The sequence below is a fragment of the Giraffa tippelskirchi genome, chromosome X (assembly GCF_054371585.1).
Source record: "Giraffa tippelskirchi isolate mGirTip1 chromosome X, T2T-mGirTip1v1.2.pri, whole genome shotgun sequence".
In the NCBI taxonomy this organism is placed as follows: Eukaryota; Metazoa; Chordata; class Mammalia; order Artiodactyla; family Giraffidae; genus Giraffa; species Giraffa tippelskirchi.
The window spans coordinates 14,353,093-14,372,245 of NC_137289.1; the positions used below are offsets into that span (position 1 = coordinate 14,353,093).

Genomic DNA, 19,153 nt, shown 5'->3' on the forward strand with positions numbered 1-19,153 from the left:
AGCTATATTGGGCTTCCCTGATAGCTCAGTTGGTAAAGAATACGCCTGCAATGCAGGAGACCCTGGTTCGATTCCTGGGTCGGGAAGATCCTCTGAAGAAGAGATAGGCTACCCACTTCAGTATTCTTGGGCTTCCCTGGTGGCTCAGCTGGTAAAGAATCCACCTGCAATGCTGGAGACCTGGGTTGGATCCCTGGGTTGGGAAGATCCCCTGGAGAAGGGAACGGCTACCCACTCCAGTATTGTGACCTAGAGAGTTCCATGGACTGTATAGTCCATGGGGTTGCAAAGAGTCAGACATGACTGAGTGACTTTCACTTTCAGAGCAATATGACAGGAAAAGCCCATATCAGACTCTGTAGAGACAGGAGACATCCAAATGAGTTGTCTTATGAACATTACTGGTAGTGGAATAGAATTTTTCTTGCCTGTATCATGCTAGTCTGTTCCTTGTTTTATGCTACATGGAATCATGAAATAAACCCTGCAAACCACACATGTGGTGTACCTCTCCAAGAAAATTTAGGCTCACAGTAAAAGCCAACATATTGGCCTGATGTTTTGAGCAGGTATTTCCCTAAACAATTTATACAAAAATCCTTGTCAGTTACACACAAGATTAAACTGGCTGTTTATTGTTTTAAGCAGGCTTGTGTATTCATGATACATGTAATTGTTGAATGTTTTTCAGGTATATGGAAACTGGACTTTTGGAACCATTATTTTTACAGTCTTAGTATTCACCGTAACTCTGAAGGTTAGATTTTTATTATTCAAATATATTTAACACATTTTTTTTTAATACTTTCTGGTCTTATATATCTTTTTTGTCTTCTAATCTTAATTTTTACTGTGAGCTGTTATTCAAGTCTGAATGCTTGTTAAAATTATGTGTGGTATTAGAGATTTGGACATTTGTATACTATTTGTGATCCATTTTTTTCCAACATATTGTCTATTCTCTCTCTTTTTTTTTAATACACGATACTTATATTGGAAATCTCTTCCTTTGTTCCTGCTGTTTTTGAGATGTTATGAGAAGTGATATATAAATGGACTGTGAGTGTGTGTGTGTTTCCATGTTAAATACTTGAATATTTTTTAAAGTTATATATCTGTTTAAGAATGCCAGTCCTTAAAGGAATTTGGATACTTAAGACAGTTGAATATAGGTGTCCATGAGCAAAATATGTGTGCCAAAGAGCTTGGTAGTGATGATATATATTTCATATAATGTGTTCATCACTGAAATTTACCCATATTAGTGATGAAATGCTTAAGAATATATGGCAGGTGACATACAAGGAAAACAGTTTTGGCAAAATTGTTGTCATTAACATGGAGCCGTGTAATAATGCTGTATGCTGAATACTGCCCTTAAGACTCATGAGTTCGGCCACCGTTACAGTTGAAGGTATAATCAAATTATTTTGATCATTCCAGTAATAAACACCTCACATGGAGTCGAGTCATGAGTACCTTTAAATGATTTCATTCTGCCCATTGATCAGAACTAGATTCAGAAGTATAATTGACAAAGGACCTCTAACTATTTCCCCTCTGCATTTTTATACATGGTCCATTTGTCATACTGAATAGAACTAACATGTTTGCATTCTTCATGTACTATTTCAGTGATATTTTAGGCTTGCAAAAGAAAATGTTACAATTCAACTTGATTTAGCCACTTACTAGCTGGGTGTCCTTGGGCAAGTGACCTTGTTTCTCAGCACTTCTATTTCCTCTTCTATAAAATAGAAATAAAGGGACCACCTACCTCCCCTGGGATTTTTTATGAGAAGTCAATTAGTGAATATGTATAAAGCAGTTAAAGTAGTGTCTGGCACATAGAATGTGATTGGTACAATAGATGCTAATTATTATTTACTATTATATTTCATAGGATCATGACTTATAAAGGGGATTCTCTCCACCCTTTTTTACCCCTGGCCTTGTATATGGCCCCAGGGCCTTCAAGCACCCTTCATAGTTAAAGTTGGCCTTACTGCAACATTTTTCACCTGTCTCTGAAAAGCCATCCAGTCCATCTTCTTTGCATGAGTATTACTGTGACATGTTCCCTAGCAGCTTTGTGGGGGGTGGGGTGGAGAGGATTCAAGACTGGGCTGCATTCACAATGTTATCAATATCCTATTTATGAGTGAGCGACTGTTAACAGTGTTGAAGAGCAGGGTGTCAGAACAGCAAGTAACAAAACGGACACCACCTCCTCTTCAAGAATGAAATGCCCGGGATAGTAAGCATTGTGGCCCAGAAATTTTAAGAAAGCAGAGTGGACCATACTTTTTATTTTTAGATTGCATGTGAAAATCCCAGGTGCCACGATCAGAAGAAACAATCAGTTCTGAAGGAAACATGAAAGGATTAAAATCTCAGGCAGCTGAAAAGGTTATTGATTTAATGGAGTAGCTGTGGGGTTTGCAGTTGAAAGGCATGTTACATAGACCCACAATCTGTGGTTCCATGATGCCTGATATGTAGAGCTAGTTGCCTTTGCATTCAGTAACCCTCCATATGTTGTGTCTGAGGTCTCATGACTCCTTTGTATAGTTGGTCTTTTCTTCCTAGCTACTCTTTCCCTCTTCTCCTGATCCTCAGTGTACCTGCCTCCACCAGCTAGGCCTTCTCTTTTTGCCATCAGCTTCCTGACCACCACCACCACTTAAGGACATGGGGGCTCCAGTGTCCGGGATCTTACCATAACCTCATTCCTTGTCCTTCCTTCTGTAGTGAGGCATCTGCAGTGGGTACTTGCTTGTCCACACCTCCATTTCTGTACTCTGGAGTCTAAATATCTTGGGGCAGAGCTCTTTGGGAAGTCTGGGTTCTGTTCTTCTAGTGCCGTTCAGCTTTGGTTGCCTGGCCCAAGCTGGATCCGCCCACAGGTATCATGTGTGAGTTATTGAATGCCACCGGACACTGCCTGGTGTGGTGTGTACACATCATGGAATTTCTTGTGTTGTATCTTTTCAGCTCGCCTTGGATACTCGTTTCTGGACATGGATCAACCACTTTGTGATTTGGGGTTCTTTAGCATTTTATGTATTTTTCTCATTCTTCTGGGGAGGAATTATATGGTAAGCAACTAAACATGTGGGGGTGATATGTAAATATTAAGAATATGTATATTGTATATGCCAACATTAATTATACTTTTAAAGTTTTGATTATATAAGATGGCAAGTCTTCAATATTAATGGATTGGAAGTTACTTCTAGCCAGTAATGCTGCTAATTTCAGGTGAGATTTTAAATGTAAGTTTATAGACTGCACAAATTACTCAAAAGACTTTTTGACCTTCTTTCTGGTAGCCCTTGTGCAAATCTTTCAGCTTGAAGGTATATAAACACCTCTCTCTGAAGTGAAACTAATTTCTAGCATGGCCTCTCCCATATGATTTCCAGTGGAAATACTCATCCTATGAAATTTCTGCACAGTGTAGTGGCCAATAGATACAGCCTTATCCATGTAGACCCTGTTCTCCCTTTATGGTATATCACCCTCATTCTTGCTACTACAGATGTGCTCAAGGTACAGAATATATATCACTGAATACTCAGAGGGTTGTATCTTGAAATCACCATCCCATTGTTTTGGGAAAGGTAAAGGTGGACTCTGCAGCTTGGATTTAAAGATCATTCCTTTCACCTTGGTTCAGTAGATGTTTATTCAGAATCCATTTTGCATGAGGCACTCTATGGGATACAGCAATGAATAAACTGTACCCCTGCCTCAAGAAGACGAGAGTCCAGTGAGTGCACATAAGCTGTGATTGGGAGAGTCATTAGAAATGAAAATCAGAGTTTCATCTCCTTTCCTTACTGCCAGAGGCCTATATTTTTTTTTTAAATATCACAGTTGTTTTCATTCATTGGTGATTTCCCCTGACAAGGAAACCAGCAGCAGAGAACAGGGCTAAAGCAAGCCATTGGTTGAAATGCCAGGCATACATATTTTCACTGATTTGAGCAAAATGTACATAGAAAACATTCCACATTATCACAGAGGACCATGTTTATGTCCCTTGAGACTTAATTAGAAGAAACTCGTACTGTTTTGGAAAGCTTTTTAAAATAAAAGCCTCAAGTAATAAAAATATGGAAAACTGAATCACTTACGGAAGTAGCAACTCCAGAAAGTATACTTACAGCATTTATTTGATACCTTTATTTGAAGCAGTGACACTGAAGGAAGTCTCTATTTTTTTTTAATAAATACAAATGAATCAAAGTTGATTAACCAAATGTAATATACAATAGTAAGATCTGCCCACAGGACCATAATTCTGTCTAGGAATCTGTGTAGTCAGCATCTGAACTAATTGTGCAAAATTTCCTCAAGAATGAAATGTTTCTAGCAAACTAAACCAGTTTCTCACTCTCCAGACTGTTCCTTATTGATTAAAATTAATCCTTGACACGATTTAAAATATTGTCACACCTGTTTCTATTGATTAGAGATGTTTACTAAAAATGAAATGTAAATAAATCTTTGTTTTACTTTCTTGCCTCTAGTGCTGTCCTTAAGTAGATCTGAGTTGAGCTACTGCCTGAATATAAAATTTATATTAATCATAAATCAACCAGCAAAATGTGACTAGAAACTGTAAAACTTTAGCTGAATGCTGATTGCAGCTAGTCTCTGGACATGCTCAACCCTGAGGCATCATGACTCACCTCTCTTCAGGGACAGGCAGTGAGAATGATTTCTGAGCTCCAAACCCCTTCTAAAAATAATATCTTTTTTTTTTTACTGCTCCCTTGCAAGACTCCATAGATGCCATCAAAATCAGAAAGAAAACTGTGGAGCTTTTAGTAACAGAGTATTATGGGTACTATGCAAAGGAATACCCAGTAACTAGCAATCACAATTGTCTGCTGGACCCTTACTATGTCTTAGCTGCCTGGAACGTTTGTCAGGGTGCTCTTCTGCATTAGAGTGGGACTCGAGCTCTGTGGAAATCTTTTCTCTATGGTAGGAGCCCTAGAAAACTCTTAAATTTCTCCACCTTACTATTCTCGCAATCTAGTGCCCTGTGAAAGTCACTCAGTCGTGTCCAACTCTTTGTGACCCCATGGACTATACAGTCCATGGAATTCTCCAGGCCAGAATACTGGAGTGGGTAGCCGTTCCCTCCTCCAGGGGATCTTCCCAACCCAGGGATCCAACCCAGGTCTCCCACATTGCAGGTGGATTCTTTACCAGCTGAGTCACCAGGGAAGCCCGAGAATACTGGAGTGGGTAACCTATCCCTTCTCCAGCAGATCTTCCCAACCCAGGAATTGAACCAGGGTCTCCTGCATTGCAGGTAGATTCTTTACCAACTGATCTACTAGGAAGTCCCACAATCTACTGGGTAGTGGGTCCACATATATTCCACAGTCTAGTCCTCATCTGTGTAGAGCCATAAGCTTGATGTGATCATGTTATGTTGCATGACAGTGCACAAACATCAGTGTTTAAATGAGAAACCAGTGTATCTTATTATTTTCATTAATGTGCATAATGAAGATTCCTTTTAAATGCAACAGGCAGCTTCAGTAACACTTCTATTTCATATAACAGGAGCTGATTTGCTTTTCCATTATCTTCAGTGAGCAATATTTGTCGTCTACTAAATGGGACCAACCATTTACATACTTAAGGCTCCTGATCCAAGGATAGTTTGGGACATGCCCTGAGCTCGAGCAGCTGCTTTGCACTTCCTCCCCCTCAGCTTCAGACGACATTCATGCTAATGTAGTGAGTCTCTCAGTGGTTCAGCGTAGACAGGGAAGGGCAATTGGCTGGACTTCTCAGTGGCCGCCTAATGGTTCAGTGGATGACTAAACCCAGCAGAATGTAGCATCCTCCTGGATTTCTGGACCCCAAGGCTCAATGTGTGATTAGCAATATTCTTCTGGCAACCTGCTTTGCACGCTCTGGTACTCAGTATATATTTGTAGATGAGAATGGTAGATTCCTCGCATTTGAGAGAAAAACTCTACAGTCCTTATTATGCTTACATAGTGGTTTTGCAGAGGTGGGGCAGCGGTAATAAAAATGTCTTTTAAATTTCCAAATGTAGAGCACATATCCTTTCTTACATTAATAAAACAGCCAAGGAAGTAAAATGTTTGTTAGCATAAAAGTTAATCATCATTTCTTTTGAATATATCAGAAGTGCCAGCATTTTCTAATGCAAATAAATACTCTCCAGTTGGCAACCTTAAAATTGATCACTTCTTTGTTTTCAAGTCGAGTGCATTTTATTATCCTTTTGATTACTTTCAAGTCAAGTGCATTTTCCCCTTTGATTATCATCCTTTTTCTTTCCAAACATTTAGTAAATGAAATCTGTTTACTACTTTTGGTCGTTCTAAAGATTATTTTTATTAATGTATATAATGAGGATTCCTTTTAAATGTAACAGTTTCGGTAACATTTCTATTTCATACAACAGGAACTGATTTGCTTTTCCATTATGTATTTTCTTTCCACTCTAGGCCATTCTTGAAACAACAGAGAATGTATTTTGTATTTGCTCAAATGCTGTCATCTGTATCCGTATGGTTGGCCATAATTCTTCTAATATTTATCAGCCTTTCCCCTGAGATTCTCCTGATAGTATTAAAGAGTGTAAGAAGAAGAAGTGCCAGGGTAAGAACTAACTTTATATTATAACCTCATTTTTGTAAGGGGCTTCAATATCTGCCGTGAACTAAAAACTTTATTTAGAGAATTGCCTTAGTTACAGCGTGTTAAACCCCTCCTTACAGGTTCATCACTTAATTTCCTCTTCTGCATAAAAAGTATAATAAAAAACTTCGTTATCCAATGCAGGTGGTAAGTAGATTCCTTAATAGTGTTCTGTGTGACCTTTAGCAATCCATATGGAGTATCTCATATGCTCCATATGGAACTTTAAACAGAAAAAAATGATTTTTTTTTAAATTTAGCCTAGAATTTTCATGCTGGGAATTTCCACACCAACATTTCAGCTTTCTTTCTTTTTTTTTTTTTTTTAAACAAAGCATTCCAGCTTTAACCTTAGAAATTTCCCTGTGGGTTGTTTGCAGATTTTTTTTTTCAGTTGATAATCCCAATTTGCCTCTTTCAAACCTTTCCCCTTCCTTTAATTATAGTGCTGCTTAATCTCTGTGTTGCTTCTAGCCCTGTCTGTCCAGCAGTATATTTAAACCAAAGAGAATTCCCTGGATGTGGTTTCTATATCCTTCCCCTCTTGAACACACTTGTAAAAATTTAAGATGGTTTTATGAGTGTGTTTTTATTTTTGCTGCTTATATGGTAAATTTTTTGCAGGAACGAGAAGTTATTACCCTCTGTCAGCCTAATCCCTTGGGCCTGCATTGTCTGATATCTGTTGAACCTTTCTTAAAAAGCCTTTAAACTGAAAAAAGGTAGATTAGCCTAGAAAAATAAAACTTCTGGTAAATTTTGACCTACAGGTTAAGTAAATATGTCATATTCCTGCCAACACTAGCTAATTTTGCCCGACAAAACCCTATTTTGATCATACTGACACCAATTAGATCTTATAGCCCCTCCAAGGCAGTATTTTCAAGAAGTAGTCTAAGGTATATCTACCTGATCTGCTTGATTAAATTTGCCAATTTAGCCAGAAAACCGGCTCGTCTTGATTTTTTTTTTTTTCCTGGTGGTAGATTCCAGTGATTGGCATCATGCAGAATAGGGAACTATAATGACTATCGTGGGAAAATCTTCAGTGATTGGGTGTATAAGAGAGAAGCTTCATGATCCAAGTCAGTATCACCCCCAGTGAAAAACAACAGACTATCAGTGGCATAAGCCACATTGATTCGTGTTATAAACTGGCCAATCACTATATGGTTAGGTGGTCAGAACTGGCCTTAATTCCATACTTCTGCATGCCTTATGAATGAAAGTGGACACAGTAACATTAACCTAGCTAAAACCACCTTGATATCTCTCTAATCCTTCCAGTAGACCCCCCTACTGACTCCCTCCAGCCTGGTGTTTAGTCTTAGAATGGGAAAGTGGCATTTATTTGTCTGATTATTCCTTAATCAGACAGGGGTATAACAGGTTACTTCTCTAATGGCTCAAGTGGCAATTTGTATGAAACCAAATTTAAAAAATGTCACAGTAAGAAATATTTTGGTGCCTTGTCATAATAGAGATTTGTCTACAAAGGATCTCTTTATTTGGAAATACACTCTGAGGAGCTCCTTGATGTTTTTCTTATTTGGGGTAATGGAGCTCATGCTAAACAATGGCTCACAGCCAGTTTATAAACTGACAAAGCTTCATCCTCTAAAGATGAGACAAAAAATCTCAGAAATCAAAACCTTCAAACATAATATCTTATCCTTTTCCTTAGGCCCTTTAAAAAAAATGACACTGGCTGGAGGTGACTTACATAAATTAAATGGCCATTAAGTGGAAGGATGCTACAAGGCAGTCACAGATATAGACTTAGAACATTTTCTTTCCATGCAAACAGCAGATTCCAGACTTCTGTTGAAAGAAAGCATGGAGCTCTGGGCCTGCAGCCCTTTTTATTTAGCAGTGTAGAGTATTTCCAGAGTTCAGCATGAACTTTGTTTGCCATCAATTATGTCCATGATAGGAGGAATTCTAGTGTCTGTGCTGTAGCTTGGCATGCTGATATGCTAGAACAACCAGGAGAATTTCCATAATCACCTTCATTCATTCATTCATTTATTCCTGTCGTCATTGAATCAGTGAACATGTGTTGAACCACCTACTGATGAACATCTCTTTAACATCCAAAGTCTGAAAGGCTAAATGGTTTTTCAGACTTGATGGGATTTTGAAACTTGCAGATGAGACAGAACACTCATCAGCACTGCCTTTTTTTCCCCCCTTGTGAGAAAGTGCAGGAACAAAGTAGTGCATATCAATGCATAAAGGGCAACTGAAACATGGCAGCCATGACTACTCTGATAAGTCATATCTATTTACACAAGGCTCTAGTTGGCCACATCAAAGAGGCAGAGGCCACTTCAAAGATCTTTCTTCCAAGAAAGAGTATCTTAAAGGCTTCTCTGGTGGCTCAGATGGTAAAGAATTTACCTGCTCTGTGGAAGACCCAGGTTCAATCCTTGGATCAGTAACATCCCCTGGAGAAGGAAATGGCTACCCACGCCAGAATTCTTGCCTGGAGAATTCCATAGACAGAGAAGCCTGGCGGGCTACAGTCCATGGGGTTGCAAAGAGTTGGACACAACTGAACAACTAACACTTCAATGGGCAACAGTCTGGCATTCTGGGTGACTTCCTGCTTATTCAGTATCCCTTGCTAAGACATTGGCCTCATTTAAAGAACAGCAAAATATTCTTTTACACTGGGTCCACCTCATTCCTGAGAGGCTCCCTAATAGGGTAGAGCATGTGTCCCTAGCTAGAAGTAGAAGATCCCCCTGACTTCAACCAGTAAGGATCAGATCCTTTGCAGGGAGAGCCAGAAATGCCTGTGGCAAGTAGACTGCCTGTGCTATCGGCCAGTGAGTCTTGGCGGCTGCTTTAAGAAGGGAACTCGGTAGGGGATAAAGAAAATGTCTCCGTGGCATTTGAGAAGGAAGCTAAGCCATTTACATTTAACTAAGCTATTTACATTTAAGTGTTGTAGAAGCAGCTTTCTGTTGAATTCTATTCAATTCAGAATGCTTTGCCCGAGGGTCTGCTCTCAGCTACCTGCTGTGCTAGGTTGATCATTCCAGCTCACAAGGAGCTCTCACTCTAGTTGAGTTATAAAGCGATTTATTTGGAACACTTCTGGGAGCAGGTATAAACAGAATAGTAGAGTCAATAATATGGCTTGTAACACAGCTGAGCCATCTCAGGGTCCAAGTCACTACCTCCAGAAGCCTCTGGTAAAAAGGCCAGTCTGGCAGCCCCCACCACAGCTGAGTTCTGTCATGATACTAGCAGTATAAAAGAACTCTGCTATCTTCGAAAATAGATTCCCTCAGCCGTTTAACTCAGGGGGTAAATACATTTTCACACCCTTATTTTCAGCAGTATAGTTAATTTTTGAGCTAAAATCCCATCATTAAGGATCATAGGGCTTTTCTTTAGCTTCTATGCTGCCAACAAGTATATGATGAAACTATCATTGAGTACTGAACAGTGGGTACAGCAGATAACACTTCAAAGGAAATTGAAAGTTTAGGATTTGGGGTACTTCGAAAAGCTATGTCCCCTCTCAGCACTTTTGTTGGGCTAGCTCTTAATCAATGAAATACACCTGGACCCTCTAGCCAACTAGTGAATACCAGGTACCATTTCTGGCGGAGGAATTTTCCACGTATCTTTATGTTAAGCTTTCCCATAGAAAGCACCATGATCAAAAGGAGGCTTGATTTTGCCTAGTAGACACGGAAACACTATAATGTAATGAGAATGGATGCAGCAACATGGCTATACCTTGCAGGTGACGTCTGCACAAAGCAAACATTCAGTTACATAGGGAGCTCTTTCAGAGCGGCAGCCAGTAAAAGGAAGGATATCAGGTATCTGAGCAAAATTCCCAGAAAAAGCACTTTAGAGAATACAGTTTCTCCTTTAGTAAAAATAGTGACTGATGATGACTATTGAAATCCTTACAGTGTCTCATACAACCATGAGCTCTAAGGGTAACAGCCCTGTGATCTAGATTAGACAAAAATAAAGTTGCATCTTAACATCGTGGCTGTGGGGGTGGACCTTTATGCATTGGCCTCTTTGACAGACTGCTAATTGAGCCAGTGTCAAAGCTCCCTAGATGACTGCAAAGGAATGTGGAAATTTCATACTGTTTTGTTTGTTATCTCTTAAGCTTCTACCCCCCTCCCTGCCCCCAACCAGTTGCTAGCTGTATCAATTTTTTATTGCTTTACTCTTTCCATGCTCTCTACTGCCTTCTGTACTCTCATATGTCTGTTTTCCTTTACAAAGTAGCCTATATAAACCCTTAAAATTTCTACTTCATAGAAAAACTTTTATTTCTGACAGTTGGTTACAAGGTTCTGAGCACACCAAAATGTGTTTCAAGTTGCACTCTTATATTTTAAACACAGGGTAGGGGGTTTGGTATCATGTTAATCTTGTTGCAAGGTTTTTGCCTACAAAAGAGAAGGCGAACAATTAAAAATTTTTTCTCAGAAACTAAATATTAATCTCTCTAGCTTTTATCAATTGGTAATTTGCATGTTACCAACATGTCACCAATTTTATTAAGGTAAAATATGAACAGAAGAAATGTAGTTATGTTAAAGCATATATGAATGAACAAAAATATTTTCCTTTGGAAGTATAAACGTTTATTAGACTCTGCTAGATATATGTGTTACTTTAGCTGGTTTCTTTTTGTTAAGCCTATTTTATTAGTCACTAAGTAGATAATATGGGTAGTCTTGATTAGCAGAATCCTTAAGCTCATCCCCGTAGTTCACCACTCATCTGTTTTGCTAGAGCAATACCATACCAAGTCTATAAATTAGCCTACAGCTTAAGTCACAGAATAAGAGGGAAAAAACTAACCTCTTAGGTTTTCTAACTAAACTTTAAGTCATTGACCTTTCACTTTTTCTTAGTGTTTTAAAGGAAAAATTCATAGCTCTTCAGGCAACGCTTTTAAAGAGTCTCTATAGGAAAAAAGGGGAAACCAATCAAGTTATGTTAGAATAAAGGAAGTTAAGCTTTGGTTCAGAGGTGAATGGTACTAAAGTATGGTTTCACCAACAGTTTTTGCATTATTTAGTTTTGATTAGGTTTTTAACCTGAAAATGCCCAAGGACAGTCAGTCCGTATTACATGTGTGCAATTGGACAAGGTGAGATAGTTACTTGAAGATAGGTTGGTGATGGATCCTGAGCATAGCTCTCTGATCATTGAATTTTAAACAATGTAAATTAGTGAATTAATGATTAGAGATGAGCTTTATTTCAGTGAGAAACATACTTTTAAATTATTATATTCAAAATAGTCAATATTCCCATGAACCAAAAATTTTCTTAATTGATATACAGAGAAATAGCAGTTTGCTCATACAATAAACTTATTCCTAACTCTAACTCTACTTTTACTTCAGAAAGTAATGTCTTTAAAACTAACGTCATTTCGACTTCTAATTCTCAAGGTTTCTTTTTAAATGTCTTACATTTCAGAGAATATTTACTTTTTTCTTTCTTTTTGGTTTCTGCATTTCTCTTTTTTCTACTGCAATTTTCCACCTTTTGTGCAATTGTGAACAAGGTAACGAAACGCCTCCCTTCCTCAGGAACATCTACTATCTTCATGCTTTCTCAAACTTCCAGCAATCACAGTTTCTCTTGGAGTGAATAAGGTGATTTCCTTTCTTAATGTACCAACTTGCTTGCATTCTCATTTGCTTGACACCATTTTCTGATTCTTTATGAAAAATTCTCATGACTCATCTTTATATCTTCTATTTGATACTTAAGAATATTTTGCCATTTTCCTTTAATCATTTGTTCACTTTCTCAAATTGTCACACTGGAGAATCAAAAACCTGGACTGTAGGTCTGTAGTCCCACTGGTTCCTGGTACACAGTAGAAGCCACAGCGTGTTAGAGCTAGTCTGTTCACTAAGATAGGAATGTTTTGCACAAATTTCTCTTTGTTCAGTACATTCAGAGTACCGGAACAACTCTCAGAGGTGTTCACCAAAAGGATGGTAAGGTTTACTAATCAAACCATATTGCCTTCATCTACCACATAACTTAACCAGCATCATTTCAAAAACTCAAATTTGCCACGTACTACTACTGTCTGTATTCGACCATGAAAACAATTCGATGCGAGGTGGAGACTTTCTTCGGTCTTTAAGTGTTTTCTTTTAAATGTTATGCATTTGCTATAGTATAATCATGCGTACTTTTGGCCAGAAGAGTAGTCTTATAGGAAATGATTTTTTTTCTTCCTACATTTTTATCACCAGGTAGGTTACTAATCTTTAAATGCTTTAAGTATCTTTACTTCACTATTACAGAGCAATCTAAGCTGTAAAAAGGCATCTGACTCATTATCCACCAGACCTTCAGTCAGACCTCTTCTTTTACGAACATTCTCAGATGAATCTAATATATTTTAACAGGTACCTAGTGTTAAAACAAGTGGGCTGGCTTTAAAGAAACAGATTAACAGCATTATAAAGAAAAAATGAAAATATCACTCTCTAAATTTTCTCTGCTGTTGGTGTGGTGAACTTTATACTATTCTTTGAAAAAATATAAAGATGCATTACTTGGAATATGGGGAAATACATATTTTAAATGTGCTAAGCCCCAAAATAAAATTTTATGCATTTTCCAGAGCTGAAGAGTAATATAATATATTTAATTTGTAAGGGGCATGTTTTCATGGCATCACATGAAAATGCTTGTTACCACTGATCAAGAAATATAATTGGATTTTAAAAGATCATTTGGAAAATTAAAAATAAATATTCCAAAATTGCATCTATATAATATCAAGTCAGTTTTAGTATTGCATGTTCTTTTGGGAATTATGTGGAAATAATTCAATGTGTCTGTACCTCCATGTGCTATGTCTGTGTTTGCAGGTATATATTTATGTCCTTATAAATGTCAGATCCCCAAGTGTATGGTAATGAACCAATCTACTCTAATCACTTTTTGTAGTGTTAAGTTTTATTCAAGCTAAGTGTTTCAACTTTCGGAGGTGAAAGCTTTCCTAGCCATTCAGGGGGATGCTAGCCTAATCATATAGAATGCATCATAATTAATTTTTCCAAAAGTGAGTAAATGCATCATATAACATGTTATTTCATTTACCTCCCCCTAAAAGAAAATATTTGGAAGAAATTGATATGCCATGGGAGGAATCTTGGAAGTCAGAATGACTCCTCTGTGTGTATTCTGTTTCCCACTGCAGGGGCCTCTGTCACCCCAGGCCTTTCAAGGTGTTTTATCCATCCATGGGCATTTAAAGTACTTCATGAATGAAGTTTACAAATTTGTCAGCTTAGAAACAATTCCACACAGCCTAGGACAGGGCGTCTTTCATGCACACATAAAAATTAATGATCATCATGAATGACATTGCACATCAGTTCACTTTGATGCTAACAATTGTGAGGCCACTTCATAGGCCCATTTTTTCATCAGCTATCAGCTTCCCTACCCTTTCGCAAAGAATAAAAATTGAGCTAAAAGATTGAATCCATTGGTTCTTCTATCTCCTACAGTTCATCACAGTCTGTATCTGCAGTGTTATTTTGGAAGGTGACTCATTTTGTCTCAGTCTACCTCCTTTTACTCAATTGGAGTGACTCAGTTCAGTAGCTCGGTTGTGTCCGACTCTTTGCGACCCCATGGACTGCAGCATGCCAGGCCTTCCTGTCCATCACCAACTCCCGGAGTTTACTCAAACTCATGTCCATTGAGTCAGAGATGCCATCCAAAATATTTACCCTCAGTAATGAATCTGCTTCCCAGTAGCCTTCAGAGTCTTTGACCATCTTGTCCCAGATAGCTGTGTCCTAAGCTGTGTGGTGTATTTTAGTGAATTTTTTATCCCCCTGGATTGCTTTACTTAGCTTGGTGTCTGTGGTTTGGGAGATTAGGCTGGGTAGCAGACATTGCTACTGCTTTTGGTCTCTCCAGGGCCTTAACTTCTACAGTATTAAAACTAAGAAAGTTTTTGTTTTGTTTTTCAAAAATGATTGTTTTATTTTTAAAGTATTTCTTCTAGGAATATATTTTCATATGACATTATTTCTTCTCCAAGGAAAAGAAATCTGGCAATTAGTTTAGCCACTGAGTTTATCCCTTGGTTGTTAAGGAAACTGCCTGACTCCTTATAGAAAGTTCTCATGTGACTGTCAGCCTTATTTTGATTAGCGTCAACTTGCCCCTGCTACCTGAAGAACTAATATGAGAATGTGTGTGTGTGTGCCAAGTTGCTTCAGTCATGTCTGACTCGTTGCGACCCTATGGACTATAACCCACCAGACTCCTCTGTCCATGGAATTCTCCAAGCAAGAATACTGGAGTGCATTGGCATGCGTTTCTCCAGGGGATCTTCCCAGCCCAGGGATCGAACCTGCGTCTCTTACATCTCCTGTATTGGCAAACGGGTTCTTTACCACTAGCACTACCTGGGAAGCCCCCAGTATAAGAAAATGAAACATCAAAAGAAATGGAAGGTATTCTACAGGACTTCTAGTCCAAGCATGGCAAGGAAGGTGCACCAAAAGGGGAAGAAAATAGTACACCCCTTAAGGTCCTCCACTACTCAAGTTTTAAAAATTTGAATTTTTGAGTGTTGAATCAAGGTTAGGTTCACTTCCTTGACAATAGGACTTGTACTTCTCCACATACCTGATTTACAGGCACCAATTAGTTGGCCAATCTCATGCCGCATCCTAATGATAGTGTGTGATAGTGTTTAGAGGACGAAGAATCTAGATTTCTTAGGGTGGTTTCTGTGATTTCTTTTCTAAAAAGTTAATCAATAAGGAAAACAGAAGAGTCAGTTGACTCATAGATACACGATCTATCAGAAAAAAAATTAACTTAGGTATTATAGAGAGGAAACATGTTTCTTTAAATAAAAGTGCTTTCTTAACAATCTTTCAAAACTGAATGTTAGAGTTTTTCATAATTAACACAACCAAAAACCAGTCATCAGTTCATTCATTCATCATGTCCTGAGTGCCTGCTGTGTGCCAGACACTGGACTGGGTGCTAGAGACAGAAAGTTAAATAGAACATCCCTGTTTTCATGGGGTGGGGCTCACAGCTAAAAGGGATCCTAGTCAGCTAAACCTCTGCTGTCCTAGTAGTCACTGTTCTTAGGAGAACCCTGGAGCAATCCAAAAGCAAAAAGCAAGTCTGAATCTATTCAGCTGACAGATGAAGAAAAGATTACAAACTGGTTATTGTGTCACTTTTTTCCCCAAGCATGTGAATAAAACTTAGCAGCTTTTTTAAGACAATTGGTTTATTCTCATAACAAAATTTACTACATGATTTATTTTTTTAAGTGCTAAACAGATGGTTTCACATTATTATTAAAATTAATGTTTTAACTCCGTATATTTTACATCTTTCAGAATCCGAATCTTGAACTGCCTATGTTATTGTCCTACAAGCATATTGACAATGGTTACAGATAAAAGAGAAAGCATGAAGAAACAACTTCAAAAAGTTATCATCTCAGGATACTTGATATGCAACAAACTAAACCACTATCTTATGTCTGAGGTTCAGAATAAATGTCCAGTAAAATACCAAATGACTCTCTTAAGCGTTTATAGTTATTATAAGTAGCCATTATGGCCAAAGCTCTAAGTTATGAATTATATGAAAGTTGAAAGCAAGAATATATAGAATTTCTGGCTTTAGATAGAATAACTACCAAATGGGTGCTCTTTTAACCCATGAACTCTGTGAATGGATTTAAATAACAATAGACTAAAGTAGAAGTCATGCAATGGGAATGAATAGATTTTGCTAATCTTACTTTTTTGCCTGGCAAAAGAAATAGGCTGTTTGGGTCACATTTCTTGTTCCTACTGAATGATGATCTTAAATTACTTTTTTCAACATATGAAAGGAATACTTGAAAATATAAAAGAACTAAATCAGTGCATCAGATAGTAGTTAATCCTTTCTGTTCACCACATGCTGATTATCCTTGCCAAAAAGTGCATTGAAAGGTGGAAAGAATGTTAACCCTGGGTATTTTTGCAAAAATCAAACAAAAAATTTTTTTATTTTTGTTCTTCTGAATTACACTTAATGGGTGGAAGACTACTAGATTTAAAAAGAAATCATTTCCAATCATTTCAGTGACCCTCAAAATAGTTAAGATATAACAGATTTTTCCAATATTAGTTTTACTGGGATCAGAGGTAAAATGGGCAAAACCACAGTTACATTAAAATGCCATTCTGAACATCAGTCTTTTATAATTTTTTTGTGGAGAGGAAGGAAGAATAGCTTATCTGAAACTGTTTACAGTTTCTATTTGAAAGAGGTTGCATCTATGCGCATATGCAGCACTTTTTTCTTTTTAACTTGGCAATTTGGGAAGGAGGAAGGGTCCTGTAACATGACTCTGAACGTGAATGTTGTCTCTCTTAGCAAACATGGCTTAGGGTAATGGTCTAACTCTAAACCACGAGATCCACCTTGAGATTCACCTTGGTTAAGTCCTCCACTTACTGGACTAGAGGGAGGTTATAGCCTCCTAAGGAGCTCATTTAAAACATAAAAATAAATGTGATATGTCTTTATTAAATGTTAAATATATACTTTTTTTTGGATATAAGTGACTACATTTGACTCCTAGATTGAAATGGTCTTTTAAAAGGTATTTTTGTTCCAGTTTCCATTTTTGGTTGTCTTTCTGGCATGCCTGTACAATTATTGGTGTTTATATTGTACCTTGATTTGGAGAAGTATTAGATTCAGTCTATGCCAATGTATTTATTAAGTCCGTATGACATATTTGATTCTTCCACTTACATTTTGTGTTAATGTTTAGGTGTAATTTTTCTTAAATTCTTGAAGGGGCATAATTTCAGTTATCAGAAGCCATTCCATCATTACTGACCCTTTTTCATTATTTCATTTGTTACCATCTATCAGTATTATTTTTGAGTATTTGTTAGGTGTCATCACGCCTTCCTAAGTGTGCTGTGTTCTAGTAGCCTAGTATTTGAAGTAGTCTGCTGAAAACTAAGTCAGTATATTCTCTACCTATTCCAAAGAGCTAAAAATCAGAGCCAGGAAAGCTTTTGATGTTTTGTTGTTGTTCTTGTGTTTGTAATTGTTGCTGTATTATTATTGTTGTTTTACGTAAGAATTATAGAGACTGTGAATACAAAGAGCCCACCTTAACTAGAGATCCTTGTTTAATGCAGACCATTGGAGGTTTGACATAATCAAAATATCTAGGGTAGTAGAAATATAACTGGGGGCATGTAAAATTCCTTGCAACCTGGAAGAAAGATAAGTGAGGGGGATGTGGAGTCGTGTCTTATAAGGTATACATTACACTGCAGCTCAAATTCAATGACAATGATCTGTGATATGGCCTAGATTCTTGAAAGGGACCTGACTTGACTTTTTTAAAGATAGATATGTTATTAATGAGCTAAAAAGGTTGGCGTGAGGTTAACAGAAGTAAGCCATCCAGTATTCCTATCACTACAATCTAACCACCTTATTTTGTGCCAGAGAAACTGATAAAATATAATAATAGGATTATATACCCATCATTTGAATAATTTTCAACTACAAACTGTCCTTATAGTTTTCATAACTGTTGTCCATTGTTTGAGGATGTTACTACTAACCTGAAAACATAAATTCCATATTACCACATTTACACCAGCAACAGTATAAAATGTAAGCCTAAATTTGCAAAATTCAGAAAAATTTAGTGACGGAATTTTTTAATAACGTGCAGTATATAAATGCAGATTTTATGCAAGTGTTGACAAAATCATTTTTCAGCTTACAAAATGGGACTGCAATATTACATTTTTCACTTCAGCAGTTTTTTACATCATTGCTTTCTATAATGAATGTGAATGCCATCTTTTATGAATGCAACTTGCCTTTTTCATTACAGAAATTTTGTTCGATGTAATCAATAAACTTTGGTATGATATGATTGACATTTTTAGTCTCTTTTTTGTAAAGGTCCGTTTGACATAAAAGTAATATGGAAGCAATTTGGTGATGGGAAATAAGCTTCTAATTTCTGCTTTGCCTGTATAGCTCACTAAAGGTTGACCATTTCTGCGTACAAATTGACGTTTGAGAGCAGTACCTAATTTGGGGACGTTCCGATATTTGGGAGTTCTGAGTAAGGCTGGATCCGGTTGCTGTATATGGAAAAGTCCAGCTAAATCGGCAAATATGTATTGCTAGGTTGCTGTGTGCTAGGCAGTGCCCACTTGCTGGACGTTGTGTGATATATGGTCCATGTCTGCATCCCACTGAAATAATTTGATTCTTTTTTTAATATTGATTTATTTATTTGGCTGCACCGGGTCTTAGTTGCAGCACGTTGTGGCATGCAGGATCTGACTCCCCGACCCAGGATGGAACCCGGGCCCCTGCACTGGGAGTCCAGAGAAGTTCCTGAA

The 19,153-nt window shown here is 37.6% G+C and overlaps 1 protein-coding gene across 25 annotated transcripts in view; it reads left to right on the forward strand.

Annotated features, from left to right (window-relative positions):
• The window catches only part of ATP11C (ATPase phospholipid transporting 11C (ATP11C blood group)), a 179,652-nt gene extending 160,971 nt beyond the window's left edge, over positions 1-18,681 (forward strand). For 12 of the 25 annotated variants that reach the window (XM_081565087.1, XM_081565088.1, XM_081565086.1 and 9 more), the window contains 5 exons: positions 692-757; positions 2,995-3,098; positions 6,507-6,660; positions 13,019-13,123; positions 16,106-18,681. In XM_081565087.1, coding sequence (XP_081421213.1) covers positions 692-757; positions 2,995-3,098; positions 6,507-6,660; positions 13,019-13,120 — 426 coding nt within the window. In that variant the 3' untranslated portion in view covers positions 13,121-13,123; positions 16,106-18,681. Of the gene's footprint in view, positions 1-691; positions 758-2,994; positions 3,099-6,506; positions 6,661-6,779; positions 6,847-12,261; positions 12,353-13,018; positions 13,124-16,105 lie in introns of all 25 variants that reach the window. The other 13 variants (XM_081565092.1, XM_081565096.1, XM_081565097.1 and 10 more) reach the window with 4 other exon arrangements.
• Positions 18,682-19,153: the final 472 nt, after the last annotated feature.